The sequence below is a fragment of the Ictidomys tridecemlineatus genome, chromosome 2 (genome assembly GCF_052094955.1).
Source record: "Ictidomys tridecemlineatus isolate mIctTri1 chromosome 2, mIctTri1.hap1, whole genome shotgun sequence".
NCBI lineage: Eukaryota > Metazoa > Chordata > Mammalia > Rodentia > Sciuridae > Ictidomys > Ictidomys tridecemlineatus.
The window spans coordinates 172,788,885-172,810,898 of NC_135478.1; the positions used below are offsets into that span (position 1 = coordinate 172,788,885).

Here is a 22,014-nt window from a genome sequence, read left to right on the forward strand (position 1 = left end):
AAGTGAGGACCTGGGAGATAAGTGAATGTCTTGACGTTGTGCGAATGTGTAAATGACATCTTCCCTCAAGAAAACTGGCAACTCCACAAAACAGCAAGTGAATTTTATCCTTCACTGAAAATCATGGTTAATTGGCTAGCAGGTTAACATTTTTTCCTACTTTTTAACTCATTGTCAATTTTTTTTCATTGGCATTTTACAGAATGAATCGGGAGAGAAATGTATGCATTTATCTGGACTTTGTATTCTCAACTCTTCTCAAAAAGGATGTGATTAAATCCTGAAATTATAATCAAAACACACATTGAACCACATTTTTTTTTAATTAATCAAAAAAGAGAGACAAGAACACAGTGTATGAGACCAGATAAAAAGCTAATCCCACCAAGCTTCTTGGTTAAGATGGTTCTTTACTTGAGCTTTAAATTTAGCTCTGGGTTCCAAGAAAAGCTGTGAAACATGATGGATTATATAGTCTCACTCTTTTGATAAAATGAATTATTGTTCACCACAGGGGTGCCCTGATATACAATTAGCATATTTGCCTTGGCTGAGCTGGTTGCCTAAACATCTAGGTAACTGTGTGACCAGATTTCTGTAGATATTTCCTGTAAATGAGTTATAGTTGTCATCGATTCTCATTTTGGACATCTCAGTTTTAAAGATGATAAAGATAGTATATGGCATATTTTCAATATTCTGTTTTTATTGAACATTTTCAAACATCACTGAATATTGACAGGAGCTAACATTGCTGCAAGAGGAAAGATATGATATGAGAAGAAAGTAGTTTTGCTTTATATACTGGATTAAGTTTTAGATTGTCAGGACCAGTATGTGTCCATCCCTGCTCCCTCCATCATTTTTTTAAATATGTATTTTTTATAAGTTTATTTATTTATTTTTTTATGTGGGCTGAGGATCGAACCCAGTGCCTCACGCATGCTAGACAAGCGCTCTGCCACTAAGCCAAAACCCCAGCCCCCCTCCCTCCAGCATTTTTAAGTCTGTTTTTAGGACCTCTTTAGAAACTGATTCCATATATTAAAAGAGGTTTTAGAAAAGGAATTAATCTACAGTCTGTCTAATCAATCAGACTATTTGTGGTCATTGAAAAGGCTCAATAAGTTTTTTAATGTTATACCTTTTGATGGTATACAGGTTATTCAGTTAACAAAACATTTTGAGCTTCTTTGTGTGTAACTTTGTGCTTGCCCTGGTGCAGAAGGATAATAAAAATCTTCTCTAGAGGAGATGTCAGTGGGGTAAGAGCCACATACAAATTCATAGTTCGATCTGATTCCTATCAGAAATGTGAACCTTCTTTTTAAATTTAAGAATGACAAAGTCTGGTTGATTTTTAACTGTAGAAAGCAAGTACATAATGCAGAATTATTTCTTACACTAAACAGAGATACTTACCACAAAAAAAATCTAAATTTCTATCTATATGTTCTCTCTCTCCTGCTAAGACTGGATGACACAATCCCTAAGGACAACTTAGTTTGGGGACTTCTGAAGCAGCTATTTGCCACTTAGGTTACTCACCTTCTCTGTGCCTCAGAATTCTCAGTTGCCAAATAAGGAAATCTCCTTTGAATAATTAATATAATTCCAATGAAAATATTTGAACTCCTTGAAGAAGACCATACCAGATTTTTGGTGTGGTGTTATTGTTGCTATTAACTAATTTAAAGCGAATTACAATTATTTTGATATCACACCATCCATTAGTGGTAGTGGGGTATAATTTTCAAAGTTCAAATATTGTTTTCTTTATTGCAGGTTTCTTTTCTCCATGGAAAACTCCAAAGCCTGTAAGTTGGAATTATTATGCTTCTTTATTTCTGGTTACTATGTGATCCCATTAAGAGTCGAATTAAGTGACCTTAGTATCTCTTTCACTTCTGAGATTCGATAACATCAGAAGAATAAATTCTCTGTAAGCTTTCGTCTTATATTTATCCCCCAAATATAAGAAAAATCCATCTTACTTTACTATAATGATAATTGTGCCAATTTTTAAAATATACTTACAAAATTAACTTAAAACTATTCGGTCTTATATAATGAAAATACTTCAGAAATTTGTTTTTCCCTCTCATGAGTAGTATATATAATCTTTATAACATGAAATTTTTAGAAAATGTAAACTGTAGGCTCAGAAGTCCTTACCTGTGAATTAATTCTGTTCCACAAGAAATATAACTCCATATATATTTATATTCCCTTTTTAAAGTCCACACTAAGTTAAATATATGTGTGTAAACTATATAGCTTTGTGTGCATATATATGTGCTCACACACACACTTATATTATAGCTCTGTGTATATATAATTAATTCTATATAATAAATATTCCAAATGTATATTATATATTAGTTCTATAGAATATGTGTTCCAAACCTGACAATCACTCATAGTGGTGCTTCTGAACCTTCATGATATACTGCTTCTCTCTACCATCACCCAGCTTCTCTAGGCCTAGATCCCTTATGCAATATGCTCTAATTTTTGTGCCAATGTAAGAGGCTGGTAAGTTTTAATAATGTTTTTGTAAGGCTACATTAACCAAATTGGTTTAGTGGTTAGAGATGATCTTTATTTGCCATTAAACTATTAGTCTGCTATCCAGAACTATAACAAAATACCCAGAGATAGTCAACTTATAAAGAGAAAAGACTTATTTTGGCTGAGTTTTAGATGTTCCTGTCTATGTGCACTTGTCCCTGCTTTGGTCTGTGGTAATGCAGCACCCCATAGCATGAGAATATGGAAGAATACAGTTCCTTACATCATGAGCCAGGGTCAAAGAAGGGAAGGAGTCAGGGTCCCAGAAACCCCCTTAAGGTTTCTGACCAAGGACCTCCCATTACACCACACCTTGTGAATGTTCCACCACTTCCCAGTAGCACACCCTGGGGACCAACCCTTTAACACATGGACCTTTGGGGACATTCAACATACACACTTTAGCACTGTTAAAGCTCAAGGTCCCGGAGCTGGGACTGGTTTTCCTGGAATTCTGCTTTACGATGCCTTAAGATACCTTACCCTAACTGAAATGGCTGAATCCTATCATTGAACTGGTCCTGTGGCAAAGTAGAACATTCTCACCAAGCATGTGCTCATTTAAGATTTGGCTCATCTGATCTACAGAGAAGATGGGGAGACCAATCCCACTTGGGATTAATATATTCCTTAGTGATATATGTGATTTTGAAAAAACAAAAATATATTTTTCAGACTACCTCTAAAAGTGTTTAGAGTGAAGCTGGGTGTGGTGACACACGCCTGTAATCCCAGTGACTAGGGAGTCTGAGGCAGGAGGATTGCAGGTTCAAACCCAGCCTCAGCAACTTAGCAAGGTGCTAAGCAACTCAGAGAGATCTTGTCTCTAATAAAATATAAAAAAGGGCTGGGGATGTGGATGTGGCTAGGTGGTTAAGTGCCCCTGGGTTCAATTCCTGGTACAAAAAAAAAAAAAAAAGTGTTGAGAGTGAATTTTATTTTATCTTGTCCAACTTCTAAATAGCTCCTTACTGTCACCACCAAACTCAAAATCTGTGCTCTGTGGTTATATACACCTTTATCTAATTTAACCACGAAGCTTGCAACCTCATCATGGTGGCACAATTATGCAATCTAGTGATTCCCTTATATGTACCACATTTACACAAATTATGTCATTTGGTGTAATTACAGTATTTGCTGTCATTACAAGTAATTATACCCATAGTCAATAATTCCAAAAAAAGGTTTTATAGAACTCAATGTACAATTAATCCTGAACCCTTGCATCTCTACAAAAGCTAAGCCTTGGACTTCCGGGTCCTAGAATCAGTAAAGATAGGGGACTTTCAATTTAATATCCTGTATATATTTTCTAGAAACTCTTGAGTCTAAGGTCTATATTGAGCAGTAGTACATGTGGTCTAATTATTGAGGGTACAGATTCTTTACTGGCTGCTTAAATTCTTAGTGTCTCAAGTTCATGTAAACATGAACACAATAATGATACCTCTCACACAGATTACCATGAGGATTCTGAGTTAATCCATGTAAGGTGCTTAAAATAGCAACCCCAACATGTTTAGCTCAAAAACATAAACTCATATCACCATAGAAATCAGACCTCTGTGCACAGATCTATGTAAATAAAATCACTCTGTGGAATGAACACAGTTGGCTGAACCATTAATTGAAACAAATACATGACCATACACCCAGGATATATGCATTTATATACTTTCTCCTCTGAAGAGAATTGATAGCATTCTTAGAGGATGGAATTGTTATCCCTGGAGAGATCTAGCCTCCTCCTAGTCCTGTGTCACTCACTGACCCACTTCTGTCCTACTGACCCACATCTTAAGTTAATCCTTGTCAAGATGGTCACTTCCTGTTTAACAAGCAGTACACTAATCATAGTGAACTCTCCTTCTCTTTGTCTGGAAGGGATCTAAATTCATTTTTCAAAGTTAGAATCAAAGCAAATGCCTTCAACTCCCAGCCCTGCCTAAAATATGGAGTGGATCCTAGGATGGGAGTGGATTTAGATACCCGCAAACTCCACAGGGAGGACAGAGTTATTTTATGGGGGGAAATAACCTGTCTTATTCACAAGCCCTCTACTCCCTGTGTACACCCTGGAATCAGAAGCTAAGGTTAAACAAGTCAGTCCCAACGGTGCCTGGGTCTTTCTGGTTTACTGCTTGGTGCCTGGGTGTGGACTATGTGCACATGTCCACAGGTAATTCAGTGGCTGGGCTTTCCCACCAGCCTCATTCCTTCATTCACTCATTCAGCAAGGCCAACAGAGGTACTGGACTTCTCCCAGATATAGAAAACAACTCTGTCTCCACTCCTCCTTACTCTAGTGAGATATAAGAATCAATCCAGGTATGGACACCAATGGGCCAGACAGATGTAGCCCAGTGAGAAATCTAGTTGAGAGGTAAATGCCTTGCAGGTAACAAACTCAAGGTCAATACCAGCAAGACAGTAGAATCAAAGCAAATGCCTTCAACAACAGAGCAAGGGAGGGCCCTGGTCAGGGTCAAGGGACAGGGTCAGAATTTAGAAGATTCATAAAGGTAGAGAGGAACACCGAGAATCCTAGGTAGAAAGCAAAATCCAGAGTCCAGGGTGTCTAAGAAAGGAGGGAGGAGTCTTCAGAATCTGCCTTTCAGAAGGGACAGTGTGGCCAGCCTGTGATGCAGGCAGATGCTTTATTTTATAGTCTTCTGGGCTGAAGCCACCAGGTAACTCAATTTGGAGGGAGCAGGTCAGGGGACAGTGGAGTGGACTGTAAGTCTACTTTTTCATGGGCACAGGGATTTTCTACTGTAGTTTTTTAAAGAAACCTTGACAGAGTGACTCAAGGATTGATGAATGTCACACAGTTATGAATGCTTTGCTATGTATGAACTGGACTCCACTCTTTTCCCAGTCTCTGTGCTCCAGAAACTGTAGAATTTGTCACTCTGCCATAGAAACTTTTCCAAACAGTGCCCAAAGCATTATTTGTTCTGTAGTTTTATGATTGTTTCTTAGAAATACCAATATTTCACCTGAAAGCATGTTTTCTTCAATGATCATACATGAGCAATACACATATACCAGCAAGACTCACACTGATATCAGATAACCTTCCGTGGAAGATAAAAGTTAAGTCGATATTCACCAAAGCCCTAGGTTGACAAGTGGTATACTATAGCATCTCAAACCATATTTTCGATTTATTTACTTTTTAGCATTTAGTATCTTAAGTTTGGAAACAATAAGGGAGAGAGTCACAGCCAGAATGCATCCACATTGTGCCTAAAGTCAGCTAAAGGGAACAATAGATTAAAAGTGTCATGCCTTTACCCAGAAATGTGGGCCTTCCACATCACAGCAGAGCTGTTAAATGAATTATGAAGTACGTATTTAAGAATTTTTACAAAATGGCAGCAAAAAGCCTGTGAACAGAAATTAACTGGAACTCGACCCATATTTGCCAGTTATCCCCCACTCCTATTAGAGTCATAGGCTGGTTCTAACCAGGATCTACTACTGGAAGCTGCTGGACCTCAGACAACCCACTTAACTTCTCTGTGCTTACAGAGATTATATTTGATATAAAGAAACTGAACTATCCTCATTAGATGTAGAAACTATTCAGATAATGTCTTGGGCAGTAGCAGCCCATCACAGAAAACAATTTAAGTAAAGCCAGTTTTACTGAAATAAGAGTCAGTAGCCCATTTCTTTCCCAATTTACTGGCTCAGCCTGAACCCCTGCCGGAGTCCCAGGTGGGCAGGAAAGGCCACAGGGATCTTTGATGTCATAGTTTGAAAAACACTGGAGCACGCGGTCTCTCACATCCCTTCCAGCCTCCACACATTGATGATAGATTGGTGAGAATGGAAGTCAGAGCCCTGACCAAGGCAGGACATTGAAGTAGGGGACAGAAAGTTATGATCCTGCCACCTTCAATGCATTGTATAACAAAGCTAGTTTTTAAAAAAATTCCCTTCTATTTTAATCCTGCTATTATTTATTCACTAAATGAACATTTTCTGAGTACTTACTATGTACTGTCAATGAGAAAGGTACAACTTCTGTCCCCAGCATGATATCATTGAGGACACATGGATGGGGTGGACTTGTGGCTATAGTGGGGTGTGATGAGTAATGCCAGGGGTAGGTCAAGGGTGCCATTGGGAGCACCCAGGAGGGTTAGAGTGGTCGGCAAAGGCCTTCCCGTAAAGGAGACATCTCATCTGAATTTAGTAATCAGGTAAAATGAAGGAGGGTGAGAGTGTGGAAAATGGTTGAACTTTGCAGGCAGAAGGAGAAATAGAGTAGGCAGAGCTTCAGAGGCAGGAGAGAACTTGGGGTTGCTAGGGAGCAGAGGAGGGACCATCAGCAGATATGAGTCAGATGAGCACAACCTGGGTCCTGAGGAACCTTCCAAACCCAACTGGGGAATTTGGCCTTTTTGATCCTGCCACCCATGCTGACTCGGTACAGAATTTTAGACAAAAGGGTAACCTAAGCCTAATCTAAGACATACACAAAGCACAGGTTTATTCAAAGCAGAAGTTGAGTTTTAATGAGGGGTCAGTTAATAGTCTAACAAAGGTGAAACTGATGGTGACAATAGGTGACCTCAGAGAACCTCCCTTTCTCCTTGATGGAAGAATGAGATTAGCTCTTGCTTTATCTTCCTCATGATCCCATGGTGAGGATGGAAGAAGGTCTTGTATGTGAGGGGATGACTAGGAAGTATCTAATTGTGGTGCTAGCAATGGAGCATTTTAGGGCAGACGTCACCATCAGCCATAAACAGGACATCCCAGAAGCCTGATCGATCCCTAGAGCCCAGGTGGTTGTATGACTACTTGTAAATTATAAGGGAAGTGTTTGAATGTTCAAGTATAGGAGGTGCTTGGGATGTGCAGAGGTGTCACGTGAATATGCACCGACTACTTTATCTTCTGTTTTAGTGAAGTGGGGTAATAAATTGAGACTGTCTTAGAAAAGGAACAAACAATACCATACATCTCTGAGCACTTCCACATGTATTATCTTGTTGTCTTTATTTTATGGGAAGAAAAAAAGATTCTGAGAGATCAATTTGCTAAAGATTACCACCTAAGAGGAGACGAAGTTATAAAAGTTTTCATTCAAAAGTTGGGCACTGCTTTTATTTATAACAGCCACTGGTGCTTTATCAGACAGAAGTAAGCTCTTTTCTATCAAGGCATGTATATACTAAAGTCTTCAATGTTTCTTAGAAGAAAAGTCCACAAGGCAAGGAAGTCCAACTTAAAGGTGACAAGGGAAATAGCCAGAAAGGATTGGTCCTCAGTCATTTTCTCTGTTCTGTTTTACTTTTCAGATAATGGACCGATGGGAGAATCAAGGCAGTCCTCAAACAAGTTTATCTGCTCCGGCCATACCGCAGAACCTGCCCTTCCCACCCGCACTCCACAGGAGTTCCTTTCCTGACTCAACAGAGGCCTTTGACCCACGGAAGCCTGACCCATATGAGCTCTACGAAAAATCTAGAGCCATTTATGAAAGTAGGCGTAAGTGAAAGCCACATGAAACAAGGGTTCATTAATAATAGCCAAAGGCCCTGCCAGGACATACATTGAGGCTGAATAATCGATTTGGCATGATTTTATATTCTGAGATTCCAAGAGCATCTCCAAAGTCAAGTGAGCTATCTAAAATTCTCTTTAAAAGCCCACTCCCCCCACACACACTCTTGTATAGTTTTGACAAATAATAATTACATATTTATGGGATACACTGTGAAGTTTCAATACTTGTATACATTGTGGAATGATCAAATCATGTTAATTAACATATCAGTCATTTCCAATATTTATCATTTCTTTATGGTGAGAATATTAAAAAACCTCTCTTCTAACTATTTTGGAAATATATGTTATTATTAACTGCAGTCCCCTTAATGTGCAATAGAATTTAATTTCCCTCCACCTAACTGAATCTTTGTACCCATTGGCTTAAAAAAAATATTTTAGTTCTAAAAATAAGTTGATTATATCTTTTGGTTTTAAATTTTATTTCTTATTTTTGCTCCTAAGCCTTTGAAGAAAATCAGGAATTCTGAGGGGATAGGAGCTGGGGACAGTTGCTAGTTTTGTTCAAGTCACTAAATAGTCAGAAGAAATGTTTGGAAATTTTAATCTATTTAATATGACCATGAGTCTAAAATTAGATTTTTTTTTCTTAGAGTTTTAAAGGCAGTCATTGGAGTTAGGGCATTGAGTAAAATTTCAGCCAAGTCCTTCCAATAGTCATAGAAAGACATTCATGAAATCAATTGGTTCCAACAGTAATGCAGAGCCACATACCAACCATTTCTGCCACAATCTTCTGTTTCTTATTTAATGCATACCCATTTAAATATTGTCTTGAAATAATATGTATGCACTTGCAGCCCTATTTGAAGGTCTTCAAGAATTATGTCATGGCACTTTGTAAATGCTAGAAAACAAAGATTTTTTTTTAAGTATTTATTTTTTAGTTGTAGTTGGACACAATACCTTTATTTTATTTATTTTTATGTGTTGGTGAGGATCAAACCCAGGTCCTCACATGTGCGAGTGCTCTACCACTGAGCCACAACCCCAGCCCCAGATTTTTAATATACCATACACGTTGGTTATGTATCTTTCTGCCATCTTACAAGCCATTCCCTCCACACATTAGAGGACAAGAATCTAAATGACATGAGTGTAGAATATAGTGTATAATAAGAACCTGAGTAAATGATCAAGAAACCTAGCCTGGTGAAAAGAGTTTGGTCCCTGGAGCTCCCATTTACAGTCTGCTGATTTCCTTTGCTTCCACCAATGTCTTGTTTCGAACTTTATCATTGAAGCATGAATAGCAAGTTTTAAATTGTGTGTGATCTCAGAGGATCTCAAATCTGCTTACTCTTTTGATGAGCTCAGGGGCTGAGAATTATGCACCCAGCTGGTAAAAGGAAAGGCAAACATAATACCTTTTCCCCATTCTCTACAATGCTTTGTGCAAGTAATTTTGTTTGATAAAATAGTTAGGACAGCAGACCATGGAGAAATCATTTTCATCAAAATGAATCTACCAGGCACACACTTTTAAATAATCAGCTACATCACGGTCACTCTTCCCCTTCTTGATGAACAACGGAGATATCATTAAAGGATTGTATCATTAGGATGTCTGCTACAGAAGAAGAAGAACAAAGTAGGCATTTTTAGCTGTATAATATAGGGTATAAATTCAGAGTATTAGTGCTCATTAAACTGAAAAAAAGAATTGAAGAGATATTGGCACAGTTCTTAATACTTTTTTCTGCTTCAATAAACCAAGTATTTATTGAATACCCACTTTGCTCTCAGCACTATGGGGAGATACCACAGATGAGCAATATGTCCTGCTCTTACAAATTTAATGGGGAAATAAGAAGCAGGAGTGTAAACAAGAGGAGAGCGAGATACAGTAGGATTTCCATCTTGGAAGAAAGAAATTCACTGCAGGATTAAAATGTGACCCTCACATCTTTGGCGAGCTTCAATTTTTGCTTTGATTTGAGGAGCATTAAGAGATGCTTCCTCCTGGGTTTTGTCCCTGCATTAGTCATTTGCTTCTATCCTTTTTGCAGTTTCCTGGGCAAAGAAAAGCTTTGTTTTTTCAGGACAAAGGCCATGTTGGTATTTATTCCCTGACTTCTCTAGGTGGTCGTCTATGCCCTCAGTTTCTGAACAGGAATTGTGCATGACCCTCTCACAATCCTAAAAGAACTCTCATTTCCTTATCCAGCCCCTGCAGTGCCTTATCTGTTTATTGCCTTCCCACTCTCCGCCAGTGCCTTCCCTTCCCTTGTCTTTCTTTTCCTGGCCTCCCATGGGAGTTCTTGATTCTCCCTTGCCTCTCAGCTGCAGAAACAACAGGCTTCCTGACTGCTCCCAGCACCCTTGCCCATGCCACAGCCTCAGTGGCAGCAGCTCTCATCACACCCACATTCTTGTTTTCCTCAGCTCTCTCTAATGTTTCTGAGGTCACAGTGATGTTTTCAGGTCACAACTCTCAGAGAGCCAAAAGGGGGCAGGCTAATTTCCTTTCCCGTCTTTCTCTCCTCTATTGTTACCTCATAACACTAAATGGAGTGAGAATGAAACACAGAAATCAAGTCCAGGTAAGAAAAGCTCTGCCCCTGAAGATTGAGGAACCAGAAGGTTCTGTTGTTGCTTTCTCTGGTCTCTGTAGCTCATCGATTCTCTCTGCTGGGGACATGACAGCAAGTTAGAAGAATAAAACAGCCCTATGCCCTCTGGACATACCCTGCTTCCTAGTATGAAAAAAAGTTTCATATTCTCGCTTAACTTTTTAAAGCAATACTTTTAAAAAATTAATGAATAGGTGGAAAGCTCAGTCTAATTCTCATCATCTTCAAAAAGTTAATTTTATTTTTTTTAATGCAAGGATCAGACAACCCAAATGAAAGGCCAATATTCAAAATTTTGATTGTGAACCACTTCAACTCTTATTCCTTTAAATCACATGCATAACATTTCAATTCAGTGTTTCCCAAGTTTTTCCTGGGAGGGGGAAAAAATCAGCAGGACTAAGGAAAATGTGGAAGGGATGTGTTAGGGAAGGAAATCCTAATCAAACCTGCAAATCCTAATTTTCCCTGGCCAGTAGTGATCTCATGGTACCATCTCTTACAACCACATCTAAGACTAAAGAGATTTGAAGCATTCACATTCAAAACTAGTACAGTTACCAAATTAAAGGATGGCCCTCCACCCACAAGTCTGGGCTGCACAGAACTACACAATGTTTGTTCTGTCAAGGCTGTCAAGAAATATTTGGATTCAAGTCACCAGTCCCCTGCAAATGAGGGAAATTTATCAAATGATGTAAATGCTGCTGTGCCTCATTTGACTCATAATTAGATTATGCTGACACTTTAATGTGCATGCACAGGACATCTTAATAAAGATGTATCCCTGGAAAAAATGTGATTTTAAACAAATGAAGACAACCACAGGATACTAGAATCATAGAAAATACAGTATGACAGGTGCTGTTTTGAAGGAAAATTAGAAACACTTCCAGTCTTCATGAGATCACCTTAAGATGAGGTAGGGACTAAAAAAGACACAGAAAGAAAGATTCTTCTGCCTAGCAGGCAAGTGATAGATACCTTTGTCATCAGAGCATTAGGTGCAGTGTCCAGAGGTGGCACCTCCAGGCTTCATATTAATCAACAAGAGTTTATGAAACACTCACTATGTGACAAGAACTCCTCTAGACAGTCCACAAGAGAAAGTTCACAAGAAGTAATCTCTACTCATTAGAAGCTTATGCACATGTAGGAAAACAATTCCTGAACAATGTTGGCTTACACAACACCACCAATAATATTAGTGTTCAAATGTGTGAATTTTTCCAGTAAAATCATTAGAATTCTGGTAGTTTCTCAACTTCCATATACAAAACTGATGTTTGATCTAGAGCATACATGTTAGAGAAAAATCTTTGAGTAATCAAAATCTTAGTTGTTACTAGGTTCTCAGCTGTGCCACCCTGAATGTGCCCTATCTCGTCTTAGTTGTTACTGGCAAACTCTATGGAAAGAAATTCCATATAAGATTAAGCTTATATGCCTAAATGTTTAAGTAGAACCATGCCCAGGAAATTTTTTTTTTTTAAGTTTTGACTCAATTCATTACAGGTTGAGTAGACATTCCCTGAAACTCTTGGGACCAGAAGTATTTCTGATTTGGGATTTTTTTTAGATTTTGGAATATTTTCACACATATAATGACCTGGAACCCAAGTCTAAACATGAAATTCACTTATGTTTTACATACGCCCTATACAAATATTTGTAGTGCATTGTCTTTGTGACTGTGACCCATCTCACAAGGTCATATATGGAATTTTCTACTTGCAGAGCCATGGCAACACTCAAAATTTTGGATTAGTGATGCTCAACCTATATCATCAATTTCCAAAAAGGAACAAATATCTCCCCACATGCCTCTCTGCCAAAGACCTTAGACAAATGTCATGTTTGTCTTTGTGTAGTTGATAAACTGACTTCTTGCTGTCTCTATTACTTACAACTTTAAAAACTGAAAGCAGAAGGAGATACTCCTCTTTGTTCAGTAGGACAAACTATGCTATTTTTGAATTCTGTCTTCTTTGTCCTTTTCCCATGAGTCTCATGAAGGAAGGACTTGACTTTTCTTTGCAATCACAAGAGGTTCAGCTTGTGCTCTGTGTTTGTAAACGTTCCTAATGTTGAATTATTTGTACCATCTCTAATAATAGAGAAAAAAGATTTCTAAAGGCCTTGCCCTCTCCCCTTTCAGCTCCTCCTGCCATTCTTTGTCTCTGTGTGATTGTGTCCTTGCTTCAACCACATATCCTGATATAATGGGAATTCTTTTACTGGTCCAGAAACCCAAAAGACTACCCAGGGTGTCTACATGAGACAGTGTTCCCAGAATGGTCCTGATGTGTGTTGGCCTGGGGTAATTATTAGTAGCTGCCCTTTGACTCTCTGATCTGTTCTTCTCCAAAACCATTACATGGTTTCCCTTTACTGTATAATCTGTATAATTTATATAATCTATATGGCTATTCAAGAAATAGTCATCATTACTGTCCAAGAAAAAACATGTACTCCACGAATAAAAATTTTAATATCTACTCAGAAAACTAACTTTTTAAAGTTAATTTCTTTGTCTAATCATATTTTTACCTCTACATGTTTTATCTCTAATTTAAGATAAAAGCTTATGTGGCAGTTTGCGTTGGTAGCCAAACTCCCAGGGAACTCCCCCTATACCTAGAAATTGTGCCTATGCGTAGATCCAGAGCATGGCAAACTAATTAGAAAGAACAGGTAGGAGAGTGTCACAGTTATACTACGCCACGGAGTTCTCATTCTTATCACAGAGAGTAAGTCAAATTCAACATCACAATATTCACAGAAATGAAAGGGAGTTCTGTCTGCTGCCCAAAGGAACAATCATACCTAGATAACTGCAAATAGATACCTATCACATCTCCTCTCCCTCTTGCCCCCTTTTTTTATTACCAGGTAAGGGGATATAAAGTGCTTCTCAAAGAAAATGACTGTGGATCACTCTGGAATATTACAAAATACAGTTTCGATTACTCTAATGAAAGCCTATTGATTTAGGAAGGAGGCCTGTACTGCACTTTTCTTCAAGCCAAACTCATTCTAAAGGACTGTCTTATCATCCTCGGGTCATGGTGGTATTTCTTGGGCATGATCCACACCTCAGCCTTGGAAACTAGAGCAAAATAAGCAGGTGCAAACAAGAATAGCCAGAGAAGGAAAATCCTCCTTCCCTTAAACTAATCCCTGGTGGTTCCATTGCTTGGTTTGAACCCATGTTGAATTATGACGGAAGTTTTCCAAACTTTTTTTTCTTTTCCCATTGAACCTTGGTTATTATAAATAAACAATTTATGAGGTACAGCATGTCCACACTCCTGTGGAGTAAGACATCACTCAAATGTAGGATCATAAAAGTGTCAACAGTCCATATGGTGTAATGCGCCTTATGGTGTAACTCCTTTAGAACAGAAATTTCTTCAAAAGAGCTCATACAATCAATTTTTCTTTCCAGAAATTAGAAAGCATTAACCTATTATAAGCAATGAGTATCACAGCCAAGGTTGTCATCAAAAGTAACCCCAGGCCAGTTAAAGAACATAATGGAGAAGCAAGGCTGTTCTTTAGTGCTATACCTGAAATGAAATTATAATTTACAGCCGATCAAAAATGGACGGCTGTGTCTTTTACATCTATGGTGTTTATCCTTCTCTTCTGTTGTTCATTTGTTCAGTTATTTAATTCTTTCACTGTTCAGTATTGTAATTCGTATATAATTTATGGATAATTACAAATAGGTAGTTGCATTTCTACAGTATTGGGGTTTTTCAGCTCAGTGAGCAAAGGGTCATTGTTTCCACTGCCTCCTATCCTAACAGCAGAGCCATTGGAGAGAGAAAGTGGTATAATAACATTTTTCACGGCAGCACACCCTGGAGACTCTGCAGAGTGATGGTGGGAGCCAGCTCACAAAGGCAGTTGCCATCCCTGGTACTGAGAACCAGAGCTCTGAAGTCTGAGCAAGTCCTTCTGCTTGAGGCTTCCTGGCTCCAGTCTCCTTTCCCAATGTAATTAACTGCCTGATACAGTCATACTGGAAATGTCAAAAGGTTTAAGAAAGGTTTCTGTGAATTGATAGATGCCATAGCTGCAGGCAGCTATCCAAATGATCGTGAAAGTTCGCCTTGCCTTCTCAAAGAGCATCCTCACACTGAGCACATGGAGCCCTCGCCTGATTTTCTTGGACATTGCTGGTGTCCAGTGGCCTTAATTAAAGTACCTCTCATACACGTTCGCTGGAGCACAGTCTTTTTCTAAACATTAAAATGAGATTATAAATAAATATTATGACACTTTTACCAATGACTTTAGCATTAGAATCATAAAAAGAAAAATTAACATTATCATTTTAATATCCTCAACTATACCATGAAAGTTATTTTTCTGGACCCTTTTCCCATGAGAATAACATTATTGTCATCCTTAGTATAATTTATATTGATAATTTGAAAAACAAAATTGTGAAGAAATTTGCCTTTTAGCTGGAATTTCTAATATATCACATTATGCACCACTTTGAGTTTGTAATGTATTGATGAAAGAGATCAACAAGCCCAGTTAAGCTGTGTTTGCCATGTTTAATACATAGATTTCAATTAATTTGGAAGCCCAGTTTCAAAAATGGTATCTTTGGGTTGCTTTCTAAAAAGTTATGATAACATATATATTTCTTCAGTTTCCTTTTAAAGTAGAAAATTACCATGATGTGAACCAGGTAATATAAACAGTAAAATAACCTGTGATGTAACACCTATTTTTCCCATGTATTTTTCAAATTATATCCAATCCTATCACTTATAAATTTATTTTATGCTATAATTTAAAACTTAGTGTTTGACAAGGGCTAGAAAAGAGGAAAAATGTGAAAAGTGGATTCTAAAATCAGCCCTTGCTTGAAAGTTATTTAGTATGTCAAAGCATTTTGTTGGTAGTACAAGTTGACAGTGTAAACCAAAGTACTTTCATGAATAAACATGAGACCATCAGGGTTGCAGTAAATGGAGTTTAATTGCTGGATGACAAGTAGGTCCTAGGGAGATTATGATAATATAAAACGTCAGTTTTAAACCTAATGGAAGTGTTTAGAAGGTAGCAGTCTTCCCTCCCTGACATAGGTCTACCCCTTTGATGAAAGGATATTTCTCATTCATAATCCCAGACAGTCACAGTAAACATGAAGATTCTTAAAAAAAAATTACAGTTCTGCTAGGAAACTAATTTGCCTTTACTATGAAAACACAGCTTACCTGGCAGGGATGAACAAGACTGTCTTTATTGGAAACAAACAGAGCTCAATAATAAAGCAATCAAAATTTAGCCTTATTTTAATTTTTAAGTTTAATGAAAAAAATATTCATTTTTATTGTGGTTCATATGACACAACTATATTATAAAATCATACCATCTTAATATGCTCAAAATGGGAAAGTTCTATTGTATTTTATTCTCACTCTGCTTTTTAAAACTGTCCTTCAAGTTGCCTCCTCTAAAATGCTCCTAATAAGGGATAATCATGTATATGATTGATGATTATACAATAATTTATATGACCATAATAGTAATAATGATCTAAAATGTTTTTAACCCAAAACTAGTGGACATATTAAAGTCTTAAAGTGGGAGAAACCATTCTTACCAGAAAATGTTACAGTTCCTTCATCTACAATGTGAATTTATGCTTTGGAGAGGCTTGGGAATTTTTAATTTCCATCTGAAATTCCTTACATGATTTAAAAGCAAAGCAATGTGATAAAACTTTCTATTAAGTTCATCATGATGGCAAAACTAGACTGCCAATCTCTCAGAAATATCTCAGCTTCTCTTAACATATCTTTTAAGTATGTCTTGACCACAGGCTTATTCTCATGTGTCTTCGGCCCACCTCATATCAAGCCAGTGTGCAGTTTAGCAAAGTTCTTATTGATAAAGGAAGAGAACAGTTGAAGGTATTAGTAGAAAAATTATAGTAAGAGAAGGGTATAAATATGTAATATTTATCCATAATGATACTAAAATGAAACAAAGAGCACTTTATTGGATAGTACATTTTAGTTATAATTTTTAAAAAATGGACCTTTAAATATAATGAGTAATTTTTCTCAAAATCATCTTGAAGAGTTTTCTGTAAAGGAGCACATGATCAACTTCTCTAAGTCTTAGTGTTTGAGGCACTGATCTTTCCAGCTTAATTCTTCTGTGGTAGATTTGGAAGGCAGAATAAAATTTAACAGACCATTTAGTTATGTTCTTTGTGTTCAACGGCTCCAGAACAGGACATGTTGAAACATGTCTGTGTGGGATAGGGTGGAAGCTTGTTAAGTGAATCCTTATTTAACCCTGATAAATGTTACCCATGAGACAAACATATCTTCAAATACTTCCAGGACATAGTAGCTAAGTTTTTCAATAAGTACAATTCTAAATATGGGATGTTCCTACATTTTAAAGGTGTTTTATACTCATGTGCCTTAATTTTTATGTTGTTACATGTAGCATAGATTGCATCATAACTCTCACAGAGTCTCTATTGGTAAAATAAACTCAATTACTTCTTCACAACTTCAACTATCCAATAATTGGAAATGTCAAAATATTTGGACTGGTACACATAAACCAATATAATCATTGGCTAAGTTTTTCTCTTTTTGTTTTAATGTTTTGTAATATAATATCATAATATGACTTAAAAAAAGACCTGTGTTTACCATATGTATTTCAGGTTCTGGGTTGATTTTGTTTTGAAATAATCATTCTTCAACATAAGAATCAAGGGTTAATAATATCTGAAAATGGTGATTTTTTTTCCATCCTGATTTAAAAGAATTCAGATTTTTCTATTTCAGGCACACTCATACAAAAACGTACAACAAACCTGTCCACTAACTTCCATGGATTTTAGAGAAAAAAAAAATCATTAAACACAAGATGTGGTGGGGGAGAGTTATAAAAGCAATCAAAAGAAAGTGAAGATAAATTTTTAAATGCCATAAATGAATTTCCATTTTAATTCCCCATTTTCTTATCCAGAACAAGTGCCACCCAGGACCAGTTTTCGAGTGGATTCCTCTGGCAAGTATTCCTCAGTACTTACAGTTCTATGAACAAATGTCTTCCATTTTGTGTTACCAGCCATTCTTCTGAGTAGTATCAGTTTTGTAGCATGTAATCACCATGCTGATTTTATTCGCCTACATATGCATGTGTTCAAGACAGAGAGCAAGCCTCATAAGGGTGGGTCTAAATGCCTGCCAACAATAACAACAACAACAAAACAAAAAAAAACAAAGGAAAATTGTCATATTCTTTTTGTTTTGTTGTTAGAGGAGAATATCAGGGATTGAACTCAGGGACACTAGACCACTGAGTCACATCCCCAGCCCTATTTTGTATTTTATTTAGAGACAGGGTCTCACTGAGTTGCTTAGAACCTAGCTTTTGCTAAGGCTAGCTTTGAACTCTCAATCCTCCTGCCTCAGCCTCCATAGCCGCTGGGATTACGGGCATGCACCACCATGCGCAGCCTAAAATTGTCATATTCTTGAATGCCTTCCATAAAATACTTTAGTAAAACACTAGACTTAAAACAAAAACCATCAGACTGATTAGATCTGAGCTGTACAATATAGTAGCCATTCACTATTAAAATGTGAAATGTGGCTACTCTAAATTTAGACATGCTATAAGGTTATGTATAAAATCCATATAAGAGTTCAAAGATGTAGTAAATAAAAGGGGGTAGATACGATCTCATTAAATATACTTATATTGATTTATCCTAAAATGATAGTTTAGATGATTACATTAAGTAAAACATTAAGTTGATTTTCCTCTTTTGCTTTTTTAAAAGTGGCTGCTAAATCATTTTAAATTACTTATGCAACTTATATTTTATTTGTATTAGACAGCACTGGACTAGATAAATAGAAGTAAGAAGTTAAACATCTCAAGAAATATGTCATGTAGAAATTTCTGAAGAATTAAATTCTGTTAATATAAGTTGTAGTTATTTTCAGATCAATTAAATACCTATGTCAACTTATTTTTTTTAAATAATACCAATTATAAAATGCTATATTCCAAAAGTATTTCAAGTCAGAATAGAATATCATAGTTTTAGGGCTGGGTTGTGGCTCAGTGGCAGAGTACTTACCTTGCAGGTGTGAGGCACTGGGTTTGATCCTCAGCACCACAAAAAAATAAATAGATAAACAAAATAAAGATATTGTGTCCATCTATGGCTAAAAAAGTTTTTTAAAAAAGAGAATATCATAGTTTTAAATTTAATAGGTTTTAGAAATATCCAATTAATTTACTTGAAAATAGGTTTTTGCTTACCCATTCCAAAACTACCTACCAGTTTTGGTTTCACATTATTGTAGACATGAAGGAGGAAAAAAGATTTGGATTTTTTTTACACTTAGAATTAATAATGCAAATGCTTCGAACAGCTGATTAGACCACTCAATTGAAAACCTGAACACTGACACAATTGCAGAAAAGAGTATTTCTTAATAACAGCACTACTTCAGGACTTCAGGCTTATAGCACACATTTCTAGAGTATTTCCATGATGACAGCTCATTATCCATCTCAGCATGTTCTAACACCCCTTGGAGACTATATGTGCTTGAGCTCATTTCATTCTGTAAGTTACCATGTCATTTTTTGGGATATGTAGGAAATATGAAAGATAATGCTAGCATTTTGTCTTTAAGTCATATCTAAAGTATTTGTTTAGTTTGCTCTGAAATTTTTAAAGCATGATTACTTTTATATACTGACTATACAATTCTTGTAATTTTAAAGGCTATATTATCCCCAGAAGGTAAAAGGAACCTCAGAATTATAGTTGCAAAATTAAATCAGGATTTAATTTAGAATTCTTCTAAGTCTCAGCTTACTGGCCTCCTCAAGCCCATTTCTTGAAAATCTCAGCTTTGTTTAAAAACAAAAGAAGATAAAGGAGAAAGGCTACTTGGTAGCTTAGATTGTTGTGATATATGTGCAGGGTCATATTTTTACATTAAAAAGTATTACTCAAGACACAATGGTAATAATATAGTTTGAGTATAACATGCTATTGTGAAGTCCAGATTTTAAGAAAAGAATCAATCCAAATATTTTATTAAATGTACACAAATTATCAAAATAATTTAGAAAATGACAACTACATACAATAAATATGTCCCTCATATTATTTCTCATATGTCTGGAATGTTTTTATCAAATTATCTATCATGATCTTACTTATATATATTTATCACAATTATAAGGTATATTATTTATCTGTATAAAAGCCATAGATTCCAAAGGATAAGTGATAGTAGCAAATCCTAAATAATGTATTTATGGAATTAAGTGATAACTCCTTAGTGGAACAATGCTGTGGTTTATGGGGTCTAGTAGATTGGTGAGTGTTATAAAACAACTAAACTCAAGAAATTTATTTAGCAATTGCTACAGGTTGTGCAAAAGAGAACACTCTCATAGACAGAGATAATTATGTCATCATCCAGGGAGAATGTTAGTGAGAAACAATGAGATATGCAGCCAAGAATCTTAATGGAAACCCTACCTAAAAGCAAGAGAGAGTGTAAAGTATCATAGAAACCACTTCCAAAAGAGACCTTTCTTTGTTTAGGATTTTTTATTTATTTATTTATTTATTTATTTATTTATTTATTTATTTATTTATTTATTTATTTATTTATTTTAAATAAGAGCTTTGTTATTATTATTATTATTATTATCATTATTATTATTTACATTACAATTCTTAATACACCTTTATACCACAATTTATCATATCTCTGTATACAAGATATGTTGACACCAAATTCACATCTTCATACATGTATTTTGTACAACGATGAGGGTCTCCTTCCACCGGCCATGTAATTCCCTTTCTCCCTCCCTTTCCCTCCCACCCCTCTTCCCTATCTAGAGGTAATCTTCTTCCCATGCTCTTCCTCCCAACTCCATTTTGAGTCATTCCTCTTATATCAGAGAAGACGTCCGGCATTTGTTTTTTGGGGGATTGGCTAACTTCACTTAGCATAATCTTCTGGAGTCACAACAGATGTATCAGCAGTATCAAAGGGGGCAGAGAAATCCATCAGAATGAGGAAAAGAAAAGGCTGTTCAATTTGGTCCTTAGGATGTCACCAATGACCTTAAAGAATTTGGCAATGCAAAGAGCAGAAAGCAGACAGACAAGAAAAAGTCAGAAATGGGCAGAAGGTTCCACTTGAGACTACTCTTCCAAGATGAAGATGGAAGAGGGGAACAAGGTGGTATTTAGGATGGAGAAATCTGAGCTTATTTGCAGGCTGAGGAAGAAAACCAAACAGAAAGTGGGAAATAGCTTTTACTATGGCTAAAACATGCTCAGCCCGGCTGTGTTCATATTCCCAAAAGAATGAAGAAGGAAGGTTAAGAGAGGGATTCTTTTAAGGCAAAAGCACTGGGTATTTATCTGGTCATCTTAGATTCCAACAGTAGAAGCTAATTATTTTTTAACTCATTCTGTATCTAGAGAGCATGGAAATATAGAACGTAGAGACGTGTTTAATAATTTTTGATTCCTGGTTCCTTCTTTGTGATGTCTTTATCCTCGATGTCTTTACAGAGAGAAAAAAATGCTCTTTTTACCAGGAAAAAAAAATGCAATAAATGCATTCTTTGTGCCAAACTGTGATAATAAGTCATGGTACTTATGTTTTAATTAAAACATGAAAGGGGATTCAAGCACCAAAATTTAATTGATGTTTTCAACATCATCCCATGTGCCAAATTAATTCATAATAATGACGTTCTTTGCATTTTTGAAGATTGAATTCATTCATAAAAATAATCAGTTACGCTCAGTCATCCAGTCTTTTCCTTAGTATTGTGCACACAGAAATTCATACTTTCAAAAGCAAGACCAAGGTATATATAACATGTGAAGCCCTCTGGGGTCTTAATACAAAACAGGAATCAACTCTTAAAATTCTGCTTTTCCTTATTATAAGAAAAGTTGTCCTGATATCTGGATATGGCCTCTATTTGTACTTCTTAAATGTTATCTTTTGCAATATGGGTATGTGATAAATTAGGACTTATAAATTTCATTCCAGTATCTTGTTACTGTGGTCATATAAAATCCTATTTGGGAAGAATATCATGAGATGTTTTATTTCATAACGCCTCTGTCTCCTGGGACCCAACTTCCAAGGGAGAAAAAACATTGGCCACGACTGACCATGGAACACTAATGTCCAAAGAATCTTAATTCATTTCTTCACAA

At 36.4% G+C, this 22,014-nt stretch overlaps 1 protein-coding gene across 13 annotated transcripts in view; it reads left to right on the forward strand.

The window, feature by feature from the left end:
- Positions 1-22,014, forward strand: part of Magi2 (membrane associated guanylate kinase, WW and PDZ domain containing 2) — a 1,272,989-nt gene that overhangs the window by 1,094,187 nt on the left and 156,788 nt on the right. For 9 of the 13 annotated variants that reach the window (XM_078040157.1, XM_078040158.1, XM_078040150.1 and 6 more), the window contains 3 exons: positions 1,786-1,817; positions 7,890-8,079; positions 17,754-17,795. In XM_078040157.1, coding sequence (XP_077896283.1) covers positions 1,786-1,817; positions 7,890-8,079; positions 17,754-17,795 — 264 coding nt within the window. The remainder of the gene's footprint in view (positions 1-1,785; positions 1,818-7,889; positions 8,080-17,753; positions 17,796-22,014) is intronic. The other 4 variants (XM_078040153.1, XM_078040155.1, XM_078040163.1 and 1 more) reach the window with 2 other exon arrangements.